We start from the raw sequence: 19,347 nt of genomic DNA on the forward strand, positions 1-19,347 counted from the left end.
AACTGACTCTTCCTTTCACAAAACATGTCTCTGTAGCATGTGATGCTGTTTGATAGCATTTTATCCACAGTAGAACTTCTTTTAAAACTGTAGTCAATTATCTCAAACTCTGCCACTGCTTTATCAACTAAGTTAACAGAATATTCTAAACTCTTTGTTGTCATTTCAAAAATGTTCACAGCATCTTCACCAGGAGTAGATTCCATCTCAAAAACCATTTTCTTTTGCTCATCCTTAAGAAGCAACTCCTCACCTGTTCAGCTTTTTTCAGGAGATTGCAGAAATTCAGTCACATCTTAAGGCTCTACCTTCTACTTCTAGTTCCCCTGCTATTTCTATGACATCTGCAATGACTTCCTCCACTGAAGTCCTGAACTCCTCAGAGTCATCCATGAGGGTTGGAGTCAACTTTTTCCAAACTCCGGATAATGTTGATATTTTGATCCCCTCCCATGAAACAGTAATGACATCTAGAATGGTAAATTCTTTCCAGAAGGTTTTCAATGTACTTTACCCTAACCCATCAGAAGAATCACTATTTATGGCAACTATAACCTTATGAAATATATTTCTTAAATTATACTGAAAAGTTTGACTTAAAAGTCAAAATGGCTCCTTGACCTATGGGCTGCAGAATAGAAGTTGTGTTAGCAGGCATGAAAACAACATTAATCTCCTTGTATGTCTCCATCAGAGCTCGAGTGACTAGGTACATTGTCAATGAGCAATAGTATTTTAAAAGGAATCTTTTTTCTAATAAGTAGGTCTCAGCAGTGGGCTTAAAATAGTCAGTAAAACATGCTATAAACAAATGTGCTGTCATCCAGGCTTCAAGTTCCATATCTAGAACACAGGGAGAGTGGATTTAGCATAATTCTCAAGGGCCTGGGATTTTCAGAATGGTAAATTGGCCTTGGCTTCCATTTAAAGTCACTAGCTGCATTAGACCCTGACAAGAATCAGCCTGTCCTTGGAAGCCAAGCATTGACTTCTCCCTCTCTAGTTATGAAAGTCCTAGATGGCATTTTCTTCCAACAGAAGGCTGTTTCACCTCCACAGAAACTCCATTGTTTAGTGTAGTCACTTTCATCACTTATCTTAGCTAGATCTTCTGGATAATTTGCTACATTCTATATCAGCTCTTGATGCTTCACCTTGCAGTTTTAAGTTATGCAGTTTTAAGCTTTCCTTAAACCTCATGAACCAATTTCTGCTAGGTTCAAACTTTACTTCTGTAGCTTTCTCACCCTTCTCAGGCCTCATAGAATTGGGTCTTGCCATGGCAATAGAGCCTTGCCATGGATTAGGCTTTGGCTTCAAGGAATGTCATGGCTGGTTTGATCTTCCATCCAGACCACTAAAACTTTCTCCATGTGAGTAACGGGCTGTTTCCCTTTCTTATCAAGTGTGTGTTTACTGGAGTAACACTTTAGATTTCCTTCCAGATATTTTCCTTTGCATTCACAACTTGGCTAACTATTTGGCACAAGAGACCTAGCTCTTGGCCTATCTGGGCTGTTGCCATGGCTTCCTCATTAAGCTGAATCATTTATAGCTTTTGATTTAAAGTGACAGACAGGTGACTCTTCCTTTCACTTGAACACTTAGAAGACACTCTGTGGTGATTAATTGGCTTAATTTTAATATTATTGTGTCTCAGGGAATAGGGAGGCCCAAGGAGAGGGATAGACAAGGGAACAGCCAGTCGGTGGAGGAGTCAGAACACACACAACATTAATCATGTTCACCATCTTATATGGGTGCAGTTTGTGGCATGCCAAAACATAACAGTAACACCAAAGATCCCCACAACAAATATTAATGAAAAAGGTTGAAACATTGTGACAATTACCAAAATGTGACACAGAGACACAAAGTGAGCACATACTGTTAGAAAAATGGTGCCGACAGACTTGCTTGAAGCAGGGTTGCCACAAACTCTTAACTTGTAAAAAAAAAAAAAAAAATACAGTATGTGCAAAGCACAATAAAGTGAAGCACAAAGAAACGAGGTATGCCTGTATGTGTGTATATAATAACCTAACTGGATGGTGAAGCCAATGAAATGAAATATATTTAAATAAGTCTGTAACCCTCATGATAACTGACCTTCAGCATCATAATCACCATCAATATGTATTTACTATGTGGCAGGTGCTGCTATTAATATAAATTCTTTACAGCAATCCTGTGGAGTACATACTACTATTTTTCCCATATTACAGATGAACATACTGGGTCATAGACAGGGACCATCACAGAAATTTGAATACAATAGGTACAAAATTATATTTTTGAATGGATTAGTATTTTACCAATAATGTGCTCTAATACTTTTGCATAAATTAATCCATCAATCTAGAATGCTTTCCCCATTCTGCTCAGACTAGCAAAATCCTCCCAGCCTTCAGGACCCAACTCAAATGTCACCTTTTCAGGAAAGGCTCCTGGTAACACCCTGACAAGTTAGTATCTCCTTCCACAAACTGCCTTTAATGTTTGAAATGTGTCTTTATTATAACACTGAGGTTGGCACAACATCTAGGTGTTTGCTGAATTAGAATGGGTTTCTTAATGACAGTTTATTCGATATTTTTAATTCTCAGAACAATTAAATGGCAAGCAAAATAAAGGTCATTTACATCTGCTGAACAAATGAAATAATTAGAGCAAATAATTATCTTATTAGCAGTATTTGATAATTATACCCAGGAATCTTTTCCCAAATACATGTAACATTTGGAGACATATCAAGTCATAAAGTCTTACATAACTATCTAAATCAAGGGATCTATTCTTTCTTTTTAATATATCCAAACAAAGCCATATTCTTAAGAAACACTGAGTAGACTTACCAGTCTTCTCCTTTCTTCTTCTACTGCAATAAGGAGCCTTGCAAATTCTTTTAGAGACTGAGCTATTAAAAAAAAGAAAAGCCATTAATCTTTTACATTGCTAATATCTACTTACAAAAAAACAAACGTTACAATGAAGCTAGTTATTAATTTGTATATAGTATATTCTGTGGTTTTATGCTTACATAACCATAAAACAATATACAATAGGATCCTAATGACTAACAGCTACAGGTTTGTTTGCACGTTACAAATTGAAGTTTAGAGGGTACCAAGAATAGTATTTTTTCTTCAAAGGCACTAGCAGAAATATAGTTTATATATTTCATATATAAAACATACACAATACATAGTATTGAAATCATTTGTAAGCAATGACCTAGAAATAGTAAAATATTTTTAAGTCTATAAGAAGCAATAAATCTAGCACTATTTGATGTACTTAGTAGTAGCCAGTAATGCGAAGTCTCCCACTGACTTCTAGAAGTTCAAGAGTCACAGATATTTGAATATAGATTCTATATTCTGACAGGGTCAACTTTACTCCCACATCCAAGGTATATTACACTTTTGCTATTCAATTCAGTGTGGCCAGAAGGAACAGCAACCCCAGCATCTTGTGAGCTTGTTAGAAATGCAGACTCTCAGGCCCCACCCCAGAATCTGCATTTTAAACAAGATTCCTTGGTGATCTGTACGCATATTAAAGTTGAGAAGCTCTGCTTTAGAAAACTATCTACACCCACACTGTTAGGCCTTTAGGAGGAATTAGACAAGGATAATCATCTCAGTTGGAATGGGAAAGAATCGAGTATTCAGAAACACTAGGAGAACCCAAAATAAGTATATGAATTAATGGGGAGTTACAATACCATATTCTTTAAAGATGCATAGTTCCAAATGCCAATTGTGAAAGACTAATTCATCTACATCAAGTTTCACACCTAATACTTAATATGAATTATTAACCAAAGTCAGAACGTTCGGGTCACAAAAATGACAAAGTGAATGCAAAATTTATTTTTATTTCAGTTCTAAACCTTCCCTTCTGTGTCCTTATTCATTATGCTCCCAGTCACTTCCTTTACCCGTACGTAGTAATACTGAAAACACCGTGCGAGATCAGAACTCTGTAAGTCTGGCATAAAGCTGACAGTAACGGCAGGAAAGTAGGGAAAACAAATCAGGAGTCTCATCAACAGAACTCGTTAAGGAAGAGTAAAAATGTTTTCCATTCAGGAATTAAAAATCCCCATCTAGGATTTTGTGTTCCTCTTTTCAGAGCTACTGGCTTACGCCAGTCAAGCTGGTGTGAAATGCTATCCCTGTGATTACATCACATTTATTCAGTTACCATAACAGAAATCAAAGGATTACCTGGGAGACTCGGGTTAATCTGATAAACACATTAATAGACTTAGAGTAAATATAACTTTTCTTAAAGATTAGAAAAACGAGTTTAATTTTTTCAAAAATACTGACATTGATGCTATAATACATCCCAGTTTTCACAACAGTAAGTTGATCAGAAAATTATTTATAAATCTAAAGAAGATTTTAATTGGAGTGTGTAATAGCATATTATATTTTGTTTTGTTTTGGAGACAGAGTGTTGCTCTGTCACCCCAGCTAGAGTGTAGTGGCATGATCATAGCTCACCACAACCCCCAACTCCTGGTCTCAAGTGATCCTCCTGCCTTGGCTTCCCAAGTAGCTGGGACTACAGGTGTGCACCACCATGCCCGGCTAATTTTTTCTATTTTTAGTAGAGATGGGGTCTCGCTCTTGCTCCGGCTGGTCTCAAACTCCTGACCTCAAGCCATCCTCCCACCTCAGCCTCCCAGAGTGCTAGGGTTACAGGCATGAGCCACCCGCCTGGCCCATCATCATCATCCTTCCAAGTATCTACTATGCCCACTGAAGCTCTCTGTTGGTAAGCTTAAAGAAATCAACAAAACTTTGGATGATAGAAGGCAATGTTAACATGCCTATAGAGAAAGAAGCTAAGAGGTAAGTCAGTTTGGGCTGCTTGAATGCAGCGATAAGTACGAAAAAAAGAAAAAAAAAAAAAAAAAAGAAAGAAAATTCCAAGCCAATTATTAACTCCTGGGAAAACAAAGTTATACAAATAACATGACCATAATAAACTAAGTAGCTTAGTTGTAAGTAATATGTACAAAGTCACTATAATATCAACATTAAAAACTGATTTTGCCAAAATTAAGTTTTAACTCTACTGAGAGAAGGAGAAAGGATTGTGTAAGACAGGATGAAGTATATGACAATAGTATGAAACCAAATGGTGAGAACTAAAAAAAAAAAAAAAAAAAGGAAACGAAACAAAACGAAACAATAGGATAATCATGGTCCTGAAAAAATTAGAAGAAATGACTAAATGTTCCAAGTGGTCTTTCTGTGGAATTAAAATTAGTGTGGGGACTGGCAAGATAGGAGATTGCCAGTTTTTTAAACCTAGTAAAATCTGTAACTTTTAAAACAAATAATGAAAAATAAAACATGCTACAAATGCCTTCTTTTCCTACTAGCCTAAACCCTAGGAGGGCATAGAGTACATGTTATAAAATGTTACGAAAGGGTAAATAAATAACTAGTACAAAGAAGCCTGTCGACAGCTATTTTGGAATAAATGAAAATATAATTTGACTGTAGATTGGCAGGAATACACTAGAACCTTCCCCTTGGTCAGCCCAGAAAATGATCAACAGCCCAAGCGGTATTTCCCATGCCTATGATGATTGCTAAAGTCTCAGGCTTCCCCAAAGTACCTACTACTTCAAGAATAAATTGTGAAATTGCCTTAAGTCAAATTTTGGTTACAAGTAAGAAAACTCAGGTTTTCCTGTTGCTGTTCTACCTCTGTGTCCAAAAATTAACGATGCTGTTTTCTATTTTACTTGAATGGTTTTCTGGTCTGTTTCCCATCTAAATACTATTTATAGACTCAGTAAGATAATAGTTGATTATAATGGGAATGTCTGAGAAGAATAATTTTAACATGCAAAACAATTGCGTGTCTGGTTCCCCACAACAAAAACTACTCTCCCTCCAGCAGTTTTCTGGGACTGACTCGAATTTGACAATAAAGTTTGTTCCCTCTTTTTTCTTTTGTTGATTTTTCAGGGAAAGGACTTCAAAAAAAAAAAAAAAAAAAAAAACTAAGATTGTTCTCTTTAAATTTTATAGTCTCAGTTCCATAAAAGTATATATTTCTTGGTTCAAATGAAGCATTCATGTCTGTCATTTGTTCTATAAAAAGTAAAAAGCTGGGAACACTACTCATTTTATGAATTATTAACAGTGGCCTACTAACTTAATTCCATACCTAAAGTTTTCCTCTAAATCTTTTTATTTATAATGATGTAAAAGTATTGCAATAATAGTTTACTAGGCATAACATAACAGATCTTTCTGTGTTTTCTTAAACAGGAATTAACAATACCATACAGCAGGTATTAATATGAATGAATTCTTGGTATTATCACATAAATTGGATTTTAAGAGAACAGGCTGGTAGGGATCTCCAGTCACTTTCTGGCCTTCCCCACCCTCAGTCTAAAAGGAACCTCCCACACAAGCCAGGCATGTCCGAACTGCCCTAGCAGCTCCCTGGAGATGAGAGGCCAGGGTTAGAATTTCTAGTGCACAAGACCCACAAATGCCTTAAGAGACCATGAAAACCCTGGGGAGTCTATTCCATGCCAGATCTTGGGCACAAAGCATATACAAAATAACCACTCTCACCCCAGCACAACCCATCACAGTGCTTTATACAGAACAGCTGTTGATTTTGTATGAATGGTTGAGGCATTTCTTCTAAGACTCTACCGAAGAAAAATCTGAAAAGATTCTTTTATTACATGCAAATTTCTAATACCCAGGTATAAACAATTAGTTGTAATGTTTCATATTTTATTTATCAATATTAATATTTATGTAAATAACTACTTTATTATCTCATTTGGGGTGGTCTAGAGTAACATCTAATATGACAGATGGTCCTGCAATTACTGATTTTGACCATATCTGTTTTATGACAAGAGCTAGATTTAGTCATATTCAAAAAACAATACCTAGTACACAGTGGACTTTCAACAGATGATCGTTAATGAATTCATGAGTTCAACAATACATTCCCACAGTCAATTTGCTTTACAAGGAGAAATCACACCAACTCTTGTTCTAGGATTCATGAAAGACTATGAAAAGGATAGGCCACTTTGGAAAATTATGTTAGCTATCTAAATTCCTGCCACCTGCGTGAAACTTTCCTGACTATATTCATCAACAATAATCTCTCCCTTTCCTGTCCATCTGGAGTACAAGCTTACTGGGGAGCAAACAAAATATAGTTTCATATATAAATTTTAACTTTCCAACAAATTATTGAGGTCAAGAATATTGCTATAGGCTTCCTTCTTATCTCTACAACATAATATTGAAAAAAACACTTTTGGAACAAAAAAAAAAAATCTAGTATTCAAGTGTATTTATGACAGGTCCTGAGAGTATAAACATTCAAAAAGACAGCAGTTGAATCATACCTAGACAGCGATGAAGTATGATAATGGCTTCTAGATTTGCCAATATCATAAATTCTGAAACATTCGTGAACTGTCTAAAATATTTCATAGCTTGATCCTTTCAGCAGGCTTAAATTTACCTTACTATTTTTGACTGGAAAACCTGTTTAGCATCTGAAAGTAAGGATGAGAACGAATCAAAACAACTAGTCCTTACTCATTGTTGACATAATTTCACTATCTTAAATACTAGGCATTATGCTATCAAATGTTTCAACAATAGCTCAGCTTGGGTTTTACGTGTTTTGCAACTGCAGTGAGAATTAAGAAAGTATGTCTCTTGCATCCAACCAACATTTATATCATAATCAGACAATGCTGTGTTAAAAATTTCTTCCAAAAGTCTGTCCTTAAACTTAAATAGCATAAATACATACCCAATCAAAAGTACACAAATTCAGTTATACAATTATGTCAACAGCACTTTATAATCAACTTTATTAGAGTGACCTTCAAATAAGCTATCACAGAGAACTGGGTCAGCAGTAAGGATGTAGACTTTGTTAAATCTCAAGAAAAACATGAAAATCTGTAAAAGTCTATAAAAGCCAGATTCCACCAATGCAATTACATTTTGTAAGTCCAAATGATGCCCCAGCAATAACCTTACTTTTCTGTCAAGCCCTTTCTTAGTATCCTTCTGGATTGACTTTTCATCAAGAGTAGGAGACAGGCACTAAAACATTAACACTTGGATAGGAGCCAGAACAGTGACTTGGTCATATCCTTCTAGATCTGGCCACACCAAGAAAAATAAGAGTAGGATCAACATACACAGCCAAGTGACACCCAGCATCACACTATAAAAGCATGAAACTATCTAAGGGGCATCACATCACCAGCAGTTCATGCCAGGAACTCCCACAGAGAGAGTTCTAATTCTTGTGAATACTTAAAAGATCAAAGGTAGCATAGTGATTGCAGTACCCAACAGAAAGTTTTGACTGAGGAACAATCTCACCCGTGAACAAGGCAAGAGGCACAATCAGCTTGTGGTATGCCTGAATAATAAATAGCATGTCGGTGGAACAGACTGAGTGGTATTAAAAGTGACACCAGCTCTCCCACCAGATATGTGATATCTTTGGTAGCAACTAATACCCCCACCGATCGGCCATCCGCTCTCTGCAATACTGGCATTATGTGTAACCGCAAATTCTAGTTATTTTCTGGGAGCCACAACATCAAATAAGATTTTTCCACTCCATTTGTGGCTTCAAGTTCCATGAATGCTTAGTTGCAAAGCCAATAAATTGCTTCCTAAATCAACGGAAAAAAGTCACAGGCTCAATGATGAATGCTGGCAGGTCACGCAAATACACCCTAGTACCAAGAGGCACTCATCTCTCTTCTAATACTCCACAGCCCCTTGGTAGCTAAAGTCTCATATGAGAAACACATGGGAGTTAGTTATCTTCGAAGTAACTAAGGCTGGTCCTCCACAATGTCCTCCTTGTGGTCAGACTTTTTTTTTTTTTTAATTGCCAATCACCAATCAAAAACAGATTATCTTGAAAACAAGTTCCTGAAAACTTGCGTTTAAATTCTTCTTTTATATTCCATCAACGCATCCTAGCGTAGCAATGCATTCAGGGGAACTTGGTTTAGGCAAATATGAGATATACCAAGTTAGAAGAGCTTATGAGACATTATTTTAGTAATAAAAAGCTGTTTAATATTATAGCATCGTTTCCTAGTTAAGTATTAAAAACACAGTAAGAAATGCACAGTCTACAAAGGAAAATGGTAATAAAATTTTTATCAAGTTGACCAGGTTCTTTGCATAGAGTGAGAGACAGCCTCGTCTCTGCCACTGCACTTGTCTACTACCATCACCTGTGCCGGTGGTTCCTCCAGCTCTAGACGCCAATCCAGACTCTGAACAGGGCACAGGTAAGGAACTCCTACTTTGGAATCCACTGGCTTGCTTCCAAAGGATTTCTTTATGCTTTCGTTCCTGTTTATCCTTTAACCATACTACCCAGACTCTTGGCAGAGGTTATGTCCTATAATCTAGTCTCCTTTTAAATTCTCAACTGCTGTTCCCAAAGCCTCCCTCCATCCCTGGGTTCTGACAATTCATGGGTCCCCAGGCACTAACCTGTGCCATACTTTAATCTGGCCTGTCAACGTGGGTCCCAGCACTGCCTGCCAAAGCACATTTGGGCTGGGATCCAGAACCTGTGCCTGAATCTTTAATCTTTCACTCTCTTCTGGTCTAACTAGGTACTCAGTCTGGTTTCTTGTACCGTCACTGTCGTAACGGCAGGACTCAAAAAAGGAAAGACACCTTCTGGAAGCCAGAAACTTGCCCTATAAGAGAGAGCTGCTACTACTGCTCCAGACTGTTAGGATTACGGATGAAAACTGAGTAGAATTACCATGACTCCAGGGTAAAAGTCTCAGTGAATGTACAGAAATAATTTCAGGCTATGTATCTAATGGTTTTTCCTTAATATACTTTTCCTGAACTAGCATAGGACCTCTAAGTAATATTTGCTCTGAAACTGCCAAACTACAAGGTAGTTTGAGAGTTCAGGTATGTATACTAATATATACATACTGGGCTTATATACACGTTATATATGTATTTCACAAAAGACCAAATTTTGGCAAATGTATACATGCAAATATAAAAAGGACCCCCTTTCAATTTCACACAGTTCAAAAACTTGATTCGAGCTGTTTTTTCCTTAAACTTCATTCCACTCTTATTACTACAAATGAATTTCATCTGAATTCTTGACAGAACCTGTCACTGAGATTTTGTTAATGCAGTGTCGTGTGTAACATAGTCTGCAAGTCACATATTTTGTTCTCTAAGCACACACTAATGTGCTAATGAAATGAAGAATTGTGCAATTCTGATGTTGCCTCATTTTATTTTAGTGATGTTTAATCTGTTCCCCAAAGCCAAACCAACCCCCAGATCAGAAACCACTTTCCCAAATGTGAGAATCCTCCCATTTGGGAGCTCCTCTACCAAGAGGTAGCAATGTTACAAATACTATCTCATTTAATGCCCACACAGGAATATGAGGTACTGGAGGAGGTGGGAGAAAAGGAGGATCCATCAGCTTGAAAGCTTGCCCCATGATCCCAGAGGTAGTAAGTACAGAAGTAGGTATTTAATTTTCACTGTTTGATTCCAAAGTCTGTTCTCTTCCAGCAAACTATTATTGCCAAGAGAAAAAAAAAAAAAAACAAAAAAAGTAGTGCCAGCCTACACCCTGCTACATTACAGGAGGGAAGGAACAGACTTATCATCTTTAAAGGCAAACAGTCCCGAGCTGTTTGTGCTCAAAGGGTAATCAGGCGCCAAGTATCCTGACTGAAGGGGAACAATCAGGAATCTGTTGCTGACAAGCAACCACTTACACCTCCCGCTCCCCCCACCCTCCCTGCCATCAGAAACGGCCCTCCCCGCACTCCTTCACATTCCACAGGCTGCAGCACCCGTCCATGCGTCCATGCGCCTCTGCACCCAAGCCCCCTGCCACCACCCCAGGGAAGCTTCAACATCCGCTTCCTTGCCCAGGGCTCTTTTCCACAACCTCTCGACCTCCAGTGACCTCTCCTCTGTAATTCGCACACCCACAAAGACGCTAAAAGTTCAAACTATCTAACCCCTTTGCTTTTGCTCTTTGGCAATCCTTTCATTCAACTCTAGTTTATTCCTAATCTTATTTCCCACAGTGGCTATCTAAAAAGAATTTTCTTCTTTTCTCAAGAACCCAGCCCCAAACTTCCCCTCACTCTTACCAGATGGCCTGGCCTCCTGCTCCTGTGAGAGAAGTTCAAGACCCTCTGATGGACACTATCTCTATTCATTCTCTTCAACTTGCCTTCTGTCTCGGAAAAGAAACCCTCTTCCTCTCAAAAGCTAACGACTCCCCACTAAGTTTCTAATCTCCTCTCTCCTCTCTCTCTCTTCCCCCTCCCTCTCAGTTATTTCCATTAGGATTCTTCCTTCTCACAAAGCTGTTTTTCTCCTTCCCCTTGCCTTATAAACTAACTCCAAGCAAGGGTCCTATTATTCCTAATGAGGTACAAGGAGCAGGAAGACGCAGGGGTAGGGGAGGAGGAAGAGATTTATTTAATACAGGTGCTAGCACCGTGCAAAGCTCTTTAATGTTCACAGTATCTTATGAGAAAGTCACATGTAAAATACCCAAATCACCAGTCTCTGAATTTTTCAGATAGGGAAATTGAAGTATACGGGTTAAATAACAAGCACAATCAGAACTAATGACCTGCAGAGCTCAACTTTGAACCCAAATTAGCTCACCTGAAATCAATACACTTTCCTACTACTCGAGGCATAGCCCCACAGCTCCAACTCACCATGCTAAATTTAACAAATTAAAGTAGCTCCCCGGAATTTATACTAGGGATTTTGTATGAATCTCAAACATAACATCTGTCAAAACTTAATTCACAATTCTGTTCCACTCCTAGATACCCTGGCCACAGAAGAACACATAAATATGTTCAAAACACCATTTTCCTAGTAACTTCAGTCACTAATTATCTTCAGTCCTTCCTTCCACACATCCAATCACCAAATGCCGATTTCTCTCCTCTACCCTTCTTACATAGCCATGTAAGGATCTCACTTCATCTTTGCTGCAATAGAACATTAGTTTTCCAGCTTCTGTGGCTCTAACTCATCATACATATTCATGCCAGAGCAAAATTCCTAGAGGTCAACCTTGATCATGTCGTTGTCCAACTTAAAATCCTTGAATGATTAAATAAAGTCCAAACTCCATACTGCAAATGGCCTCTATGAGATGGCCAAAAGGTACATCTCCAAGTGTCTTAGTCTAAGATGCTACAATTTCTAATCTCGAATGTTACACTTTCAAACTACTACACATTCCTGTAACTTTCCATTTCCATGTTTCTCCTTTACCTGTATTTCCTAAGCTGCATCTTACCTAACCATTAGGACCTAGTTCAGATAACCTGCTCTAATCGGGCAACTTCTGATGTCCCCACCTGGAAGTCCCTTCCTTCTCCAGCTTTGATTCTCTCACAGCACTTTTGTCCCTCGTATACCTAAAGCACTCAACACGTTCTCCTTAGTGTTATACTGATTACATCGTAAGTTATTTTTTGCCCCCCTTATATTTTGTAAGCTAAGTGCACAAGAAGATTTGATTCATGTTCACATGTACTAAATTACCGCTGAGATTCTCTGCAGTCAGAAGACACTTATTACTAGTAGAGAATTCTATACAATCCAAAGTCTACATCAGCATAAACTAGGTCACACCTTGAATATCATTTTAATTTGAAAAGCTGATTTTTTTTTTCATCCCTTGGGGAATCTCCACAGCATGTACACTGGCCCACGAAAATCATCTCTTATTCTAAGGACATATGCTTAAAACAAAACCTTTTCTCAGGCTGTGAAGGACAGAGTGTCAAGAAATGATGAGGTTTCCCTACAAACACATAGCATCTACAGCTTTGATGGCTCCATTGGCACAACCCTGAGCCTGAGGGATCTGATGATGCAAAAAGTCTACACCTCCGGCACAGACTAAAACAGCACCCTCCCCAACTGTGCATAAGCCACAAGTTTACTGTTTAAAGTAGTGGTTTTGCGCAGGCTGCATCAGATACCAAACATCTCCATAAAGTTAACAGCTCCTAGGGCCCCCACCCAGGGAAGTCCACCTTAGTTCAGGTCTGGGCTGGAGCCCAGGAATTTAATTTTTTAAGGCTCCCCACAGTTGATTCTGATGCTAGGCAGTCTGGCAACTCCTAACTTGGAGAATAAAATAAAATGCATTTTTTGTGTGGGGAACTAAAGGTTCAAACTACATTTAAGTAGGAAACAGTGTTTATTTTAAGAAGATTTGTAAGGATCATCTCTACTTCCTTGCTTGAAGCTCATCTGTATTTCAACGGCAGAAATAGTACTCTCAGCCCTCAGAGACACTAACTCCGAGTCCCAAGAATCAAGCATGACTCCAAAGCTCTTCTCTTTACGGCCCCTGAATCATGATTCAGCAACTATCCTGAATTCTATCCTTGACAAAGAAACGACTCCAAATTAGCACTTTTATTTTTTTGGGACACATAGTCCTAGATAACTATCCAAGGCAAATGTTTCTTTTACTCTTTTTTAGGCCTATTATTCAACTCTATTCCTGTTTTCTAACTTCTCCTATATTCCTTTTCCTTTTTTCCCCCCCCTAAATCTCTTCTTCATATTGCTCATATGTTTGTCCTTGTTTTTTCCCAATGAGTTCTATTAATTTCTGGGTGTCCATGTCCTGCCTCCTAGCTTACTTATTGCAGACACAATCTCCAGGCCCATTGCCTTTCTGGTCCAAACATTTTATGTCTAAATTGAAACTATATTTTTATTGTTTCATTCACATTTAGAAAAGTGTTCTTTTGGTCCCTAAAGAATTTGATGATGAGGGTAATCTCTGACTCACTGTGAACTGGCAAAGACTTCCATGCTATAACTCATCATATACACAGATGCCAGAGTAAACCTTCTAAAGGGCAACTTCAATCAAAATCCTTCAGTGTCTCCCAAGAACCTGCAAATTAAACTCTAGGCTACACAGCAAAACCTTCTATAATATTCTTTGGCTCTCAATCCTTACACTCCAGCTAAGAGCGTATAACATCCTAGGCTTTCTTCAATATGGCAAATATCAAGGCAATGAAAATGCAAGTGCATAATCAGACTAAGTATGCTCACACAATAAAAGAAACCCAGAGCAGAAAGAAGAACAGAGAACTGGGAAAATTCTCCAATGTTCTAAATACTTCAGAAGAAATCTAGTGCTGGTACAGTCAGCATGTCCCAGAAGTATTTACTCCTTTTGCACCAAGCAGTTTCAAACACATCCAGAAATGGGTCAATATCTATGGGGTCGTGTAAATTTTATTACACAGGGAATGGAAGATAAAACAATGTTTGTGTTATAGGCAATTTGCTGTAACTCTAATATCTTGAAATGACAGATACCTATATTTTAAAAGTATTATAGAAAAAAATTTAAATAATTTCCACTCTTTTTGTATCTTTATAGCACATATCCCAGCCTAAGTTAATATAATGATCTTCTGTGTTTTATCATCTAACTCCTCTGGCAAGTAAGCAAACCCCACTGGGGAGGAGTTTTTTTCCATTTGGCATACTTATGTGTCCTCAGCACCCAACATGGTACCTGACAGATCCTAGGTGCTCAATACACATTTACTGAACCAATGAAGTAAACCCAAAGTCAAAGTTCATGTCCCAGGCGGTGGTGATCAAACTTCTAGAACCTGCCTGAATTCAGAAAATCATTTCACCTCTGGGTGTAAAGGAAAATGACAACATTGGCTCCCATGCTCGCCAAGGTCTCTTCCTACTCAATATACTCAATTTGGAATTCTAGGGAACCAGGCCAATATTTCTAAAACAGAAGTAGCATTTTTCTGTTCACTCAAACAAACAAAAAACAGCTCACATTGTTCCTCCTTAGCCCTACATGTACATAAAGGAGGTAAGAAAATGATCCTAGAACTAGAGAGCTGTAGCTCCCAGACAGAAAGATTGTATAAACTATTCCACTCCAAGAAAACAACTGTGTCACAATACACAGCACAGTATAAACTATACTGTTTGCGGATAAACCTCACAAAGCAAACCCGAAAAATACCAAACAGGGCCACAGGCTGAACTTTGAGAAATGACAAATGACCATTGACCTTTTTCCAATTAACAGAAGCACAAACTATGCACTTAACACCCACAGAGGCCACCACTTACTTTTCTGGTGCCTGATGTTTGCCAACAGGCACCCAGCTAGGCCTGGTCTATCCTGAATATGTTTCTTCTTACCACAACATATTTTGCTTTTACAGCATTCAACACAATTTGGACTTAGCTGTAACTGGTTGTTTAATGTTGGTGTCCCCAGTAAAAGTATAAACTACCTAAGCCACTCAGAGTGGCTTAGGCTCAGTTGAGACTTGCGTATTTACTGAATAAATGAGTTTTACAGACAGGAAATGCAGGCACAGACAGGTTTAAAGAGTGGCAGGAGAAAGCTACAAAGCAGGTTTCTGCCTCTAATCCCTGTCGTAGTCCTTTTGTCCTTTCACTTTAGCATATTGCTCTTACAGAAGAACAAAAACCTATCCTGTTACTAGTCTTCAATAAGTCAGGGCAGTCCCACTCCACCTGCTTCATACAGTCTGTGGGTAGGGGGGGTGGCTGAGCTTTATTGTCACCCTGCGCAAGTCCATAAAAGTGCCAGGAGTATTGATTTGGAGGTTACCAATAAATTTGAGAGCACATAAATTCACAAATAAAGAACTTGCAAATAATTAGAATCAACTGTATATTCTTGCATCCCAAGTTAGGGTGGGCTATAGCATTTATTCCACTGTCTAATCAGTTTGCTGAGATTATTTTTGACTGATCGTAAGTCATTAACCATACATAAAAGTTCCCCTTCTTTCCCTATCCACTCCGTAAAATAAGCCTCTTTTAAAAGTTCTGTTATTTTAAAAGAGGGGTATTGTTACTACCTTATTCTTTTAGTCTTTATACTCCACAAGGGCAAAAGCTTTGATTATCCTTTTCATAAGCACAGTTCTTGTCACATAACAGGTAGTCAACCAACACTGAATAAATTAAAGAATAGAAAAAAAATTTTAACTCTGGTTTGAAATTTATTTTAATATTTATAAATATTAAGAAATTTGCTCTAGGGCCAGGCGTGGTGGCTCACGCCTGTAATCCTAGCACTCTGGGAGGCCGAGGCGGGTGGATCACTCGAGGTCAGGAGTTCGAGACCAGCCTGAGCAAGAACGAGACCCCGTCTCTACTAAAAATAGAAAGAAATTATCTGGCCAACTAAAATATATATAGAAAAAAAAAAATTAGCCGGGCATGGTGGCGTGTGCCTGTAGTCCCAGCTACTCGGGAGGCTGAGGCAGGAGGATTGCTTAAGCCCAGGAGTTTGAGGTTGCTGTGAGCTAGGCTGACCCCACGGCACTCACTCTAGCCCGGGCAACAAAGCAAGACTCTGTGTCAAAAAAAAATAAAAATAAAAAAAAGGAAATTTGCTCTAAATTATAAAGTAGATGCAAAAATTATATATATGTTACATATACATGTAAATATCTGAACTATTTTCCTCTCAAAATTTAGATCACACTGAAAAGAACAAAAGTGGATATATACAAATAAGTACATATTTTATTTTTTAATAAAGTTAAGAAATTTTTTTATTCTATTTTTTATAAAATTTAAAAATTCTGTTTTATTTCATTTCTAAAATTCTATTTATGTACCTTATGATTTGTTTCTGTAAAAGTTAAATAGGTTTTGCAGGAGGCGCTATTCACTCAACAAATATTTATCAAGCCTCCAAATAAAGCTCTAAAGTACTGTGCAGAAATAGAAATGTGCGTAAAACTTTCTGACCTCAAAGGGCATATAATTTGCTGCAGGAGATAACAGAGCAAGCTCTCTGTGAAAAAGACTGAACAACTTTTTGTTTAGCACAAAAAAATCACAAAAAAAGAAAAGAGGTTTCAGGGGATTCATGTATATCAATAAGTTAAAAGACAAATTTGTCCAGGCTTGTGATATGACAAGTTTTCAGGTTATTGTTTTTCATCAAAGCCAGAAATTTCAAAATCTAACCCTTTGAAAATTTCAAATTAAATCAAATAATGTGATTTAAAATACAAAACTAATGACAAAAGCATCTCTCAAGTAGCATGTTTTCTTTAAGAGAGGATCACCTGAAATGTGCAACTTTCCCAGCTGTTTCAATCCTTAATTGTGGGTGGTTTCTGTGTGGGTGCAGAAATAAGGGTGGTTTAAAAAAAAAATGGAAAACAATAATTCAATTGTCCAACTGAGAGCTATTAAAAAGTAAAATATGCTTCCTCTGCAGAGTTCAAAAGAAAATGTTATTTGTATAAACAATTTAGGCATTTAGAAATGTTCCACATTAATAAAGCACTTCCTGTTTTATATAACCACGTTTAAGTGGGTTGTAATGACGGTCTGTAAAAGATGGATATTCTTTTGATTTAGCAAATGAGAAGAAGGTAATTTGCTTCCTTGAATTTAATAAAATATTACAGGTCTCTTTTAGAAGAGTTCAGTTGTGGTTGATAATGGCATCGCCTTTGGTTTACAAACTTTTTCCTAAGAAATGCAAAAGAAGAGTTGCATGGCCACAAACAGCTTTACATTATATATCAAAATATATCATTAGACAAATATTAACAGCAAATCGTATAGATGAGTATTTTCAGCTCACAATGAAATCCTGAAGAAAACTGTCACGGAAGCATTTTCAATAATTGCTCGATAGTGTCATTTTATTCATTTAAGCTGAAGAAGAAAATGGATATTTTTAAAACTAAAATTATTAATAATCTTGAAAGTGGATTTCCTGGATTTATAATATACCAGTTATGATTTTAACCTGAAACACAGGTTACTATCTTTCAAAGTGTTTCTAAACTATGTAGGAATACCTTCAAAATAGACAAAGCAAACTCTTCGCCATACCTCCCACCCTAGACTATACTCTATTTTTCATTGGAAAAACAGGATCAAATACTACCTTTCCATTTTACCTAACGGATGCATCTTCAAAGAGTGGATCTGGAAAAAACTGTATGCATTTTCCCCATAGTCACTCTTCTAGGAAAGAAACTAAAGTTTTTGCAACGAGTCCCTTGAAAATTTTCTTCTACTTGACACCCTGAGAGCAGGCATGAGAAATCACTCTCAGCTTCTGTCTCTAGAACAAGGTGAGTCACTTCACCACTGTATCTCACCGATGCACACCCAGCTATTGAGAGGTAATCAAACAACAAATATGTGCACCTAGGCAAAGCACTGCCAGCACAGGAAGACACAATAAAGCTCCTGTGATTTGAACTGTCACTATTTTAAACTGTCTCCTTTAGCCTCACCTTTAAACAAATTCTCCTAAAGACAGAACAGAAAACAATAAAAAATGTAGGGAGCACCCCAGCCAACACCCATGTACAAAGCCCAGTTCAGGTTCTAGCTCTCATCCACCAATGCATACACATACAATTTGTACATATATTTCCATAAGAGTTTATTTTTTTAAAATGTAACGAGCTCTTCATGCCACATAATGATTAAGTACATAACGATTCTTGTTGCTATGTCTGCATATCTGTATTCCAAACAGTAAAGGGAACAGCAATATACTAGTTATGTCAAAAATACTAATAGCTGGGTGATTGCTATAAAATATATTTTGATCTGAACTACCCGATTGCCTCATTTCTCCACTCAGAGTTTAGAGCTATTACCTTAGTGCTGCAGTCCCCAACCCCTGGGCCCAGGTGGGATGCCAGTCCATTGCCTGTTAGGAACTGGGCAGCCCAACACAGCCTGAGCTCCCACCCCGCCACCCCCCTCATACACCCCTGTGGAAGAATTATCTTCCATGAAACTCAGGAACTGGGCCTCAGAGCAGGAGGTGAGTGGTATGTGAGCCAGCGAAGCTTCATCTGTATTTACAGCCGCCCCTCATTGCTGGCATCACCTCCTAAGCTCTGCCTCCACGTCCCCCCACCCCACACAACCACAGAAAAATTGTCTTCCATGAAACCGGTCCCTGGTGCCAAAAAGCTTGGGGACCACTGCCTTAGTGGACTAGTGGTAGTGTGTTGCCTATCTCTACCACAGGAATTTTTTGTTTAGGTGTGTCTAAAGCAATGAAGTCACCCCTAAAATATTTACTAGCAAATGGACTCTCCTTCTTGGTAAATGTTTAATCTCTTGAGTGCAAAGCTCATATTGTCAAAGACTTTCCTGAGAGCCTCGGCCATTACACAATATCACTAATCAGGCTGTTTATACA

At 37.9% G+C, this 19,347-nt stretch overlaps 1 protein-coding gene across 1 annotated transcript in view; it reads right to left on the bottom strand.

Annotated features, from left to right (window-relative positions):
• ARHGAP42 (Rho GTPase activating protein 42) overlaps positions 1-19,347 on the bottom strand; it is a 266,391-nt gene that overhangs the window by 182,335 nt on the left and 64,709 nt on the right. The window contains exon 3 of the mRNA XM_069469030.1: positions 2,856-2,917. Within this exon, the coding sequence (XP_069325131.1) occupies positions 2,856-2,917 (62 nt within the window). The remainder of the gene's footprint in view (positions 1-2,855; positions 2,918-19,347) is intronic.

Source organism: Eulemur rufifrons, chromosome 6, assembly GCF_041146395.1.
Source record: "Eulemur rufifrons isolate Redbay chromosome 6, OSU_ERuf_1, whole genome shotgun sequence".
Taxonomy (NCBI): Eukaryota; Metazoa; Chordata; class Mammalia; order Primates; family Lemuridae; genus Eulemur; species Eulemur rufifrons.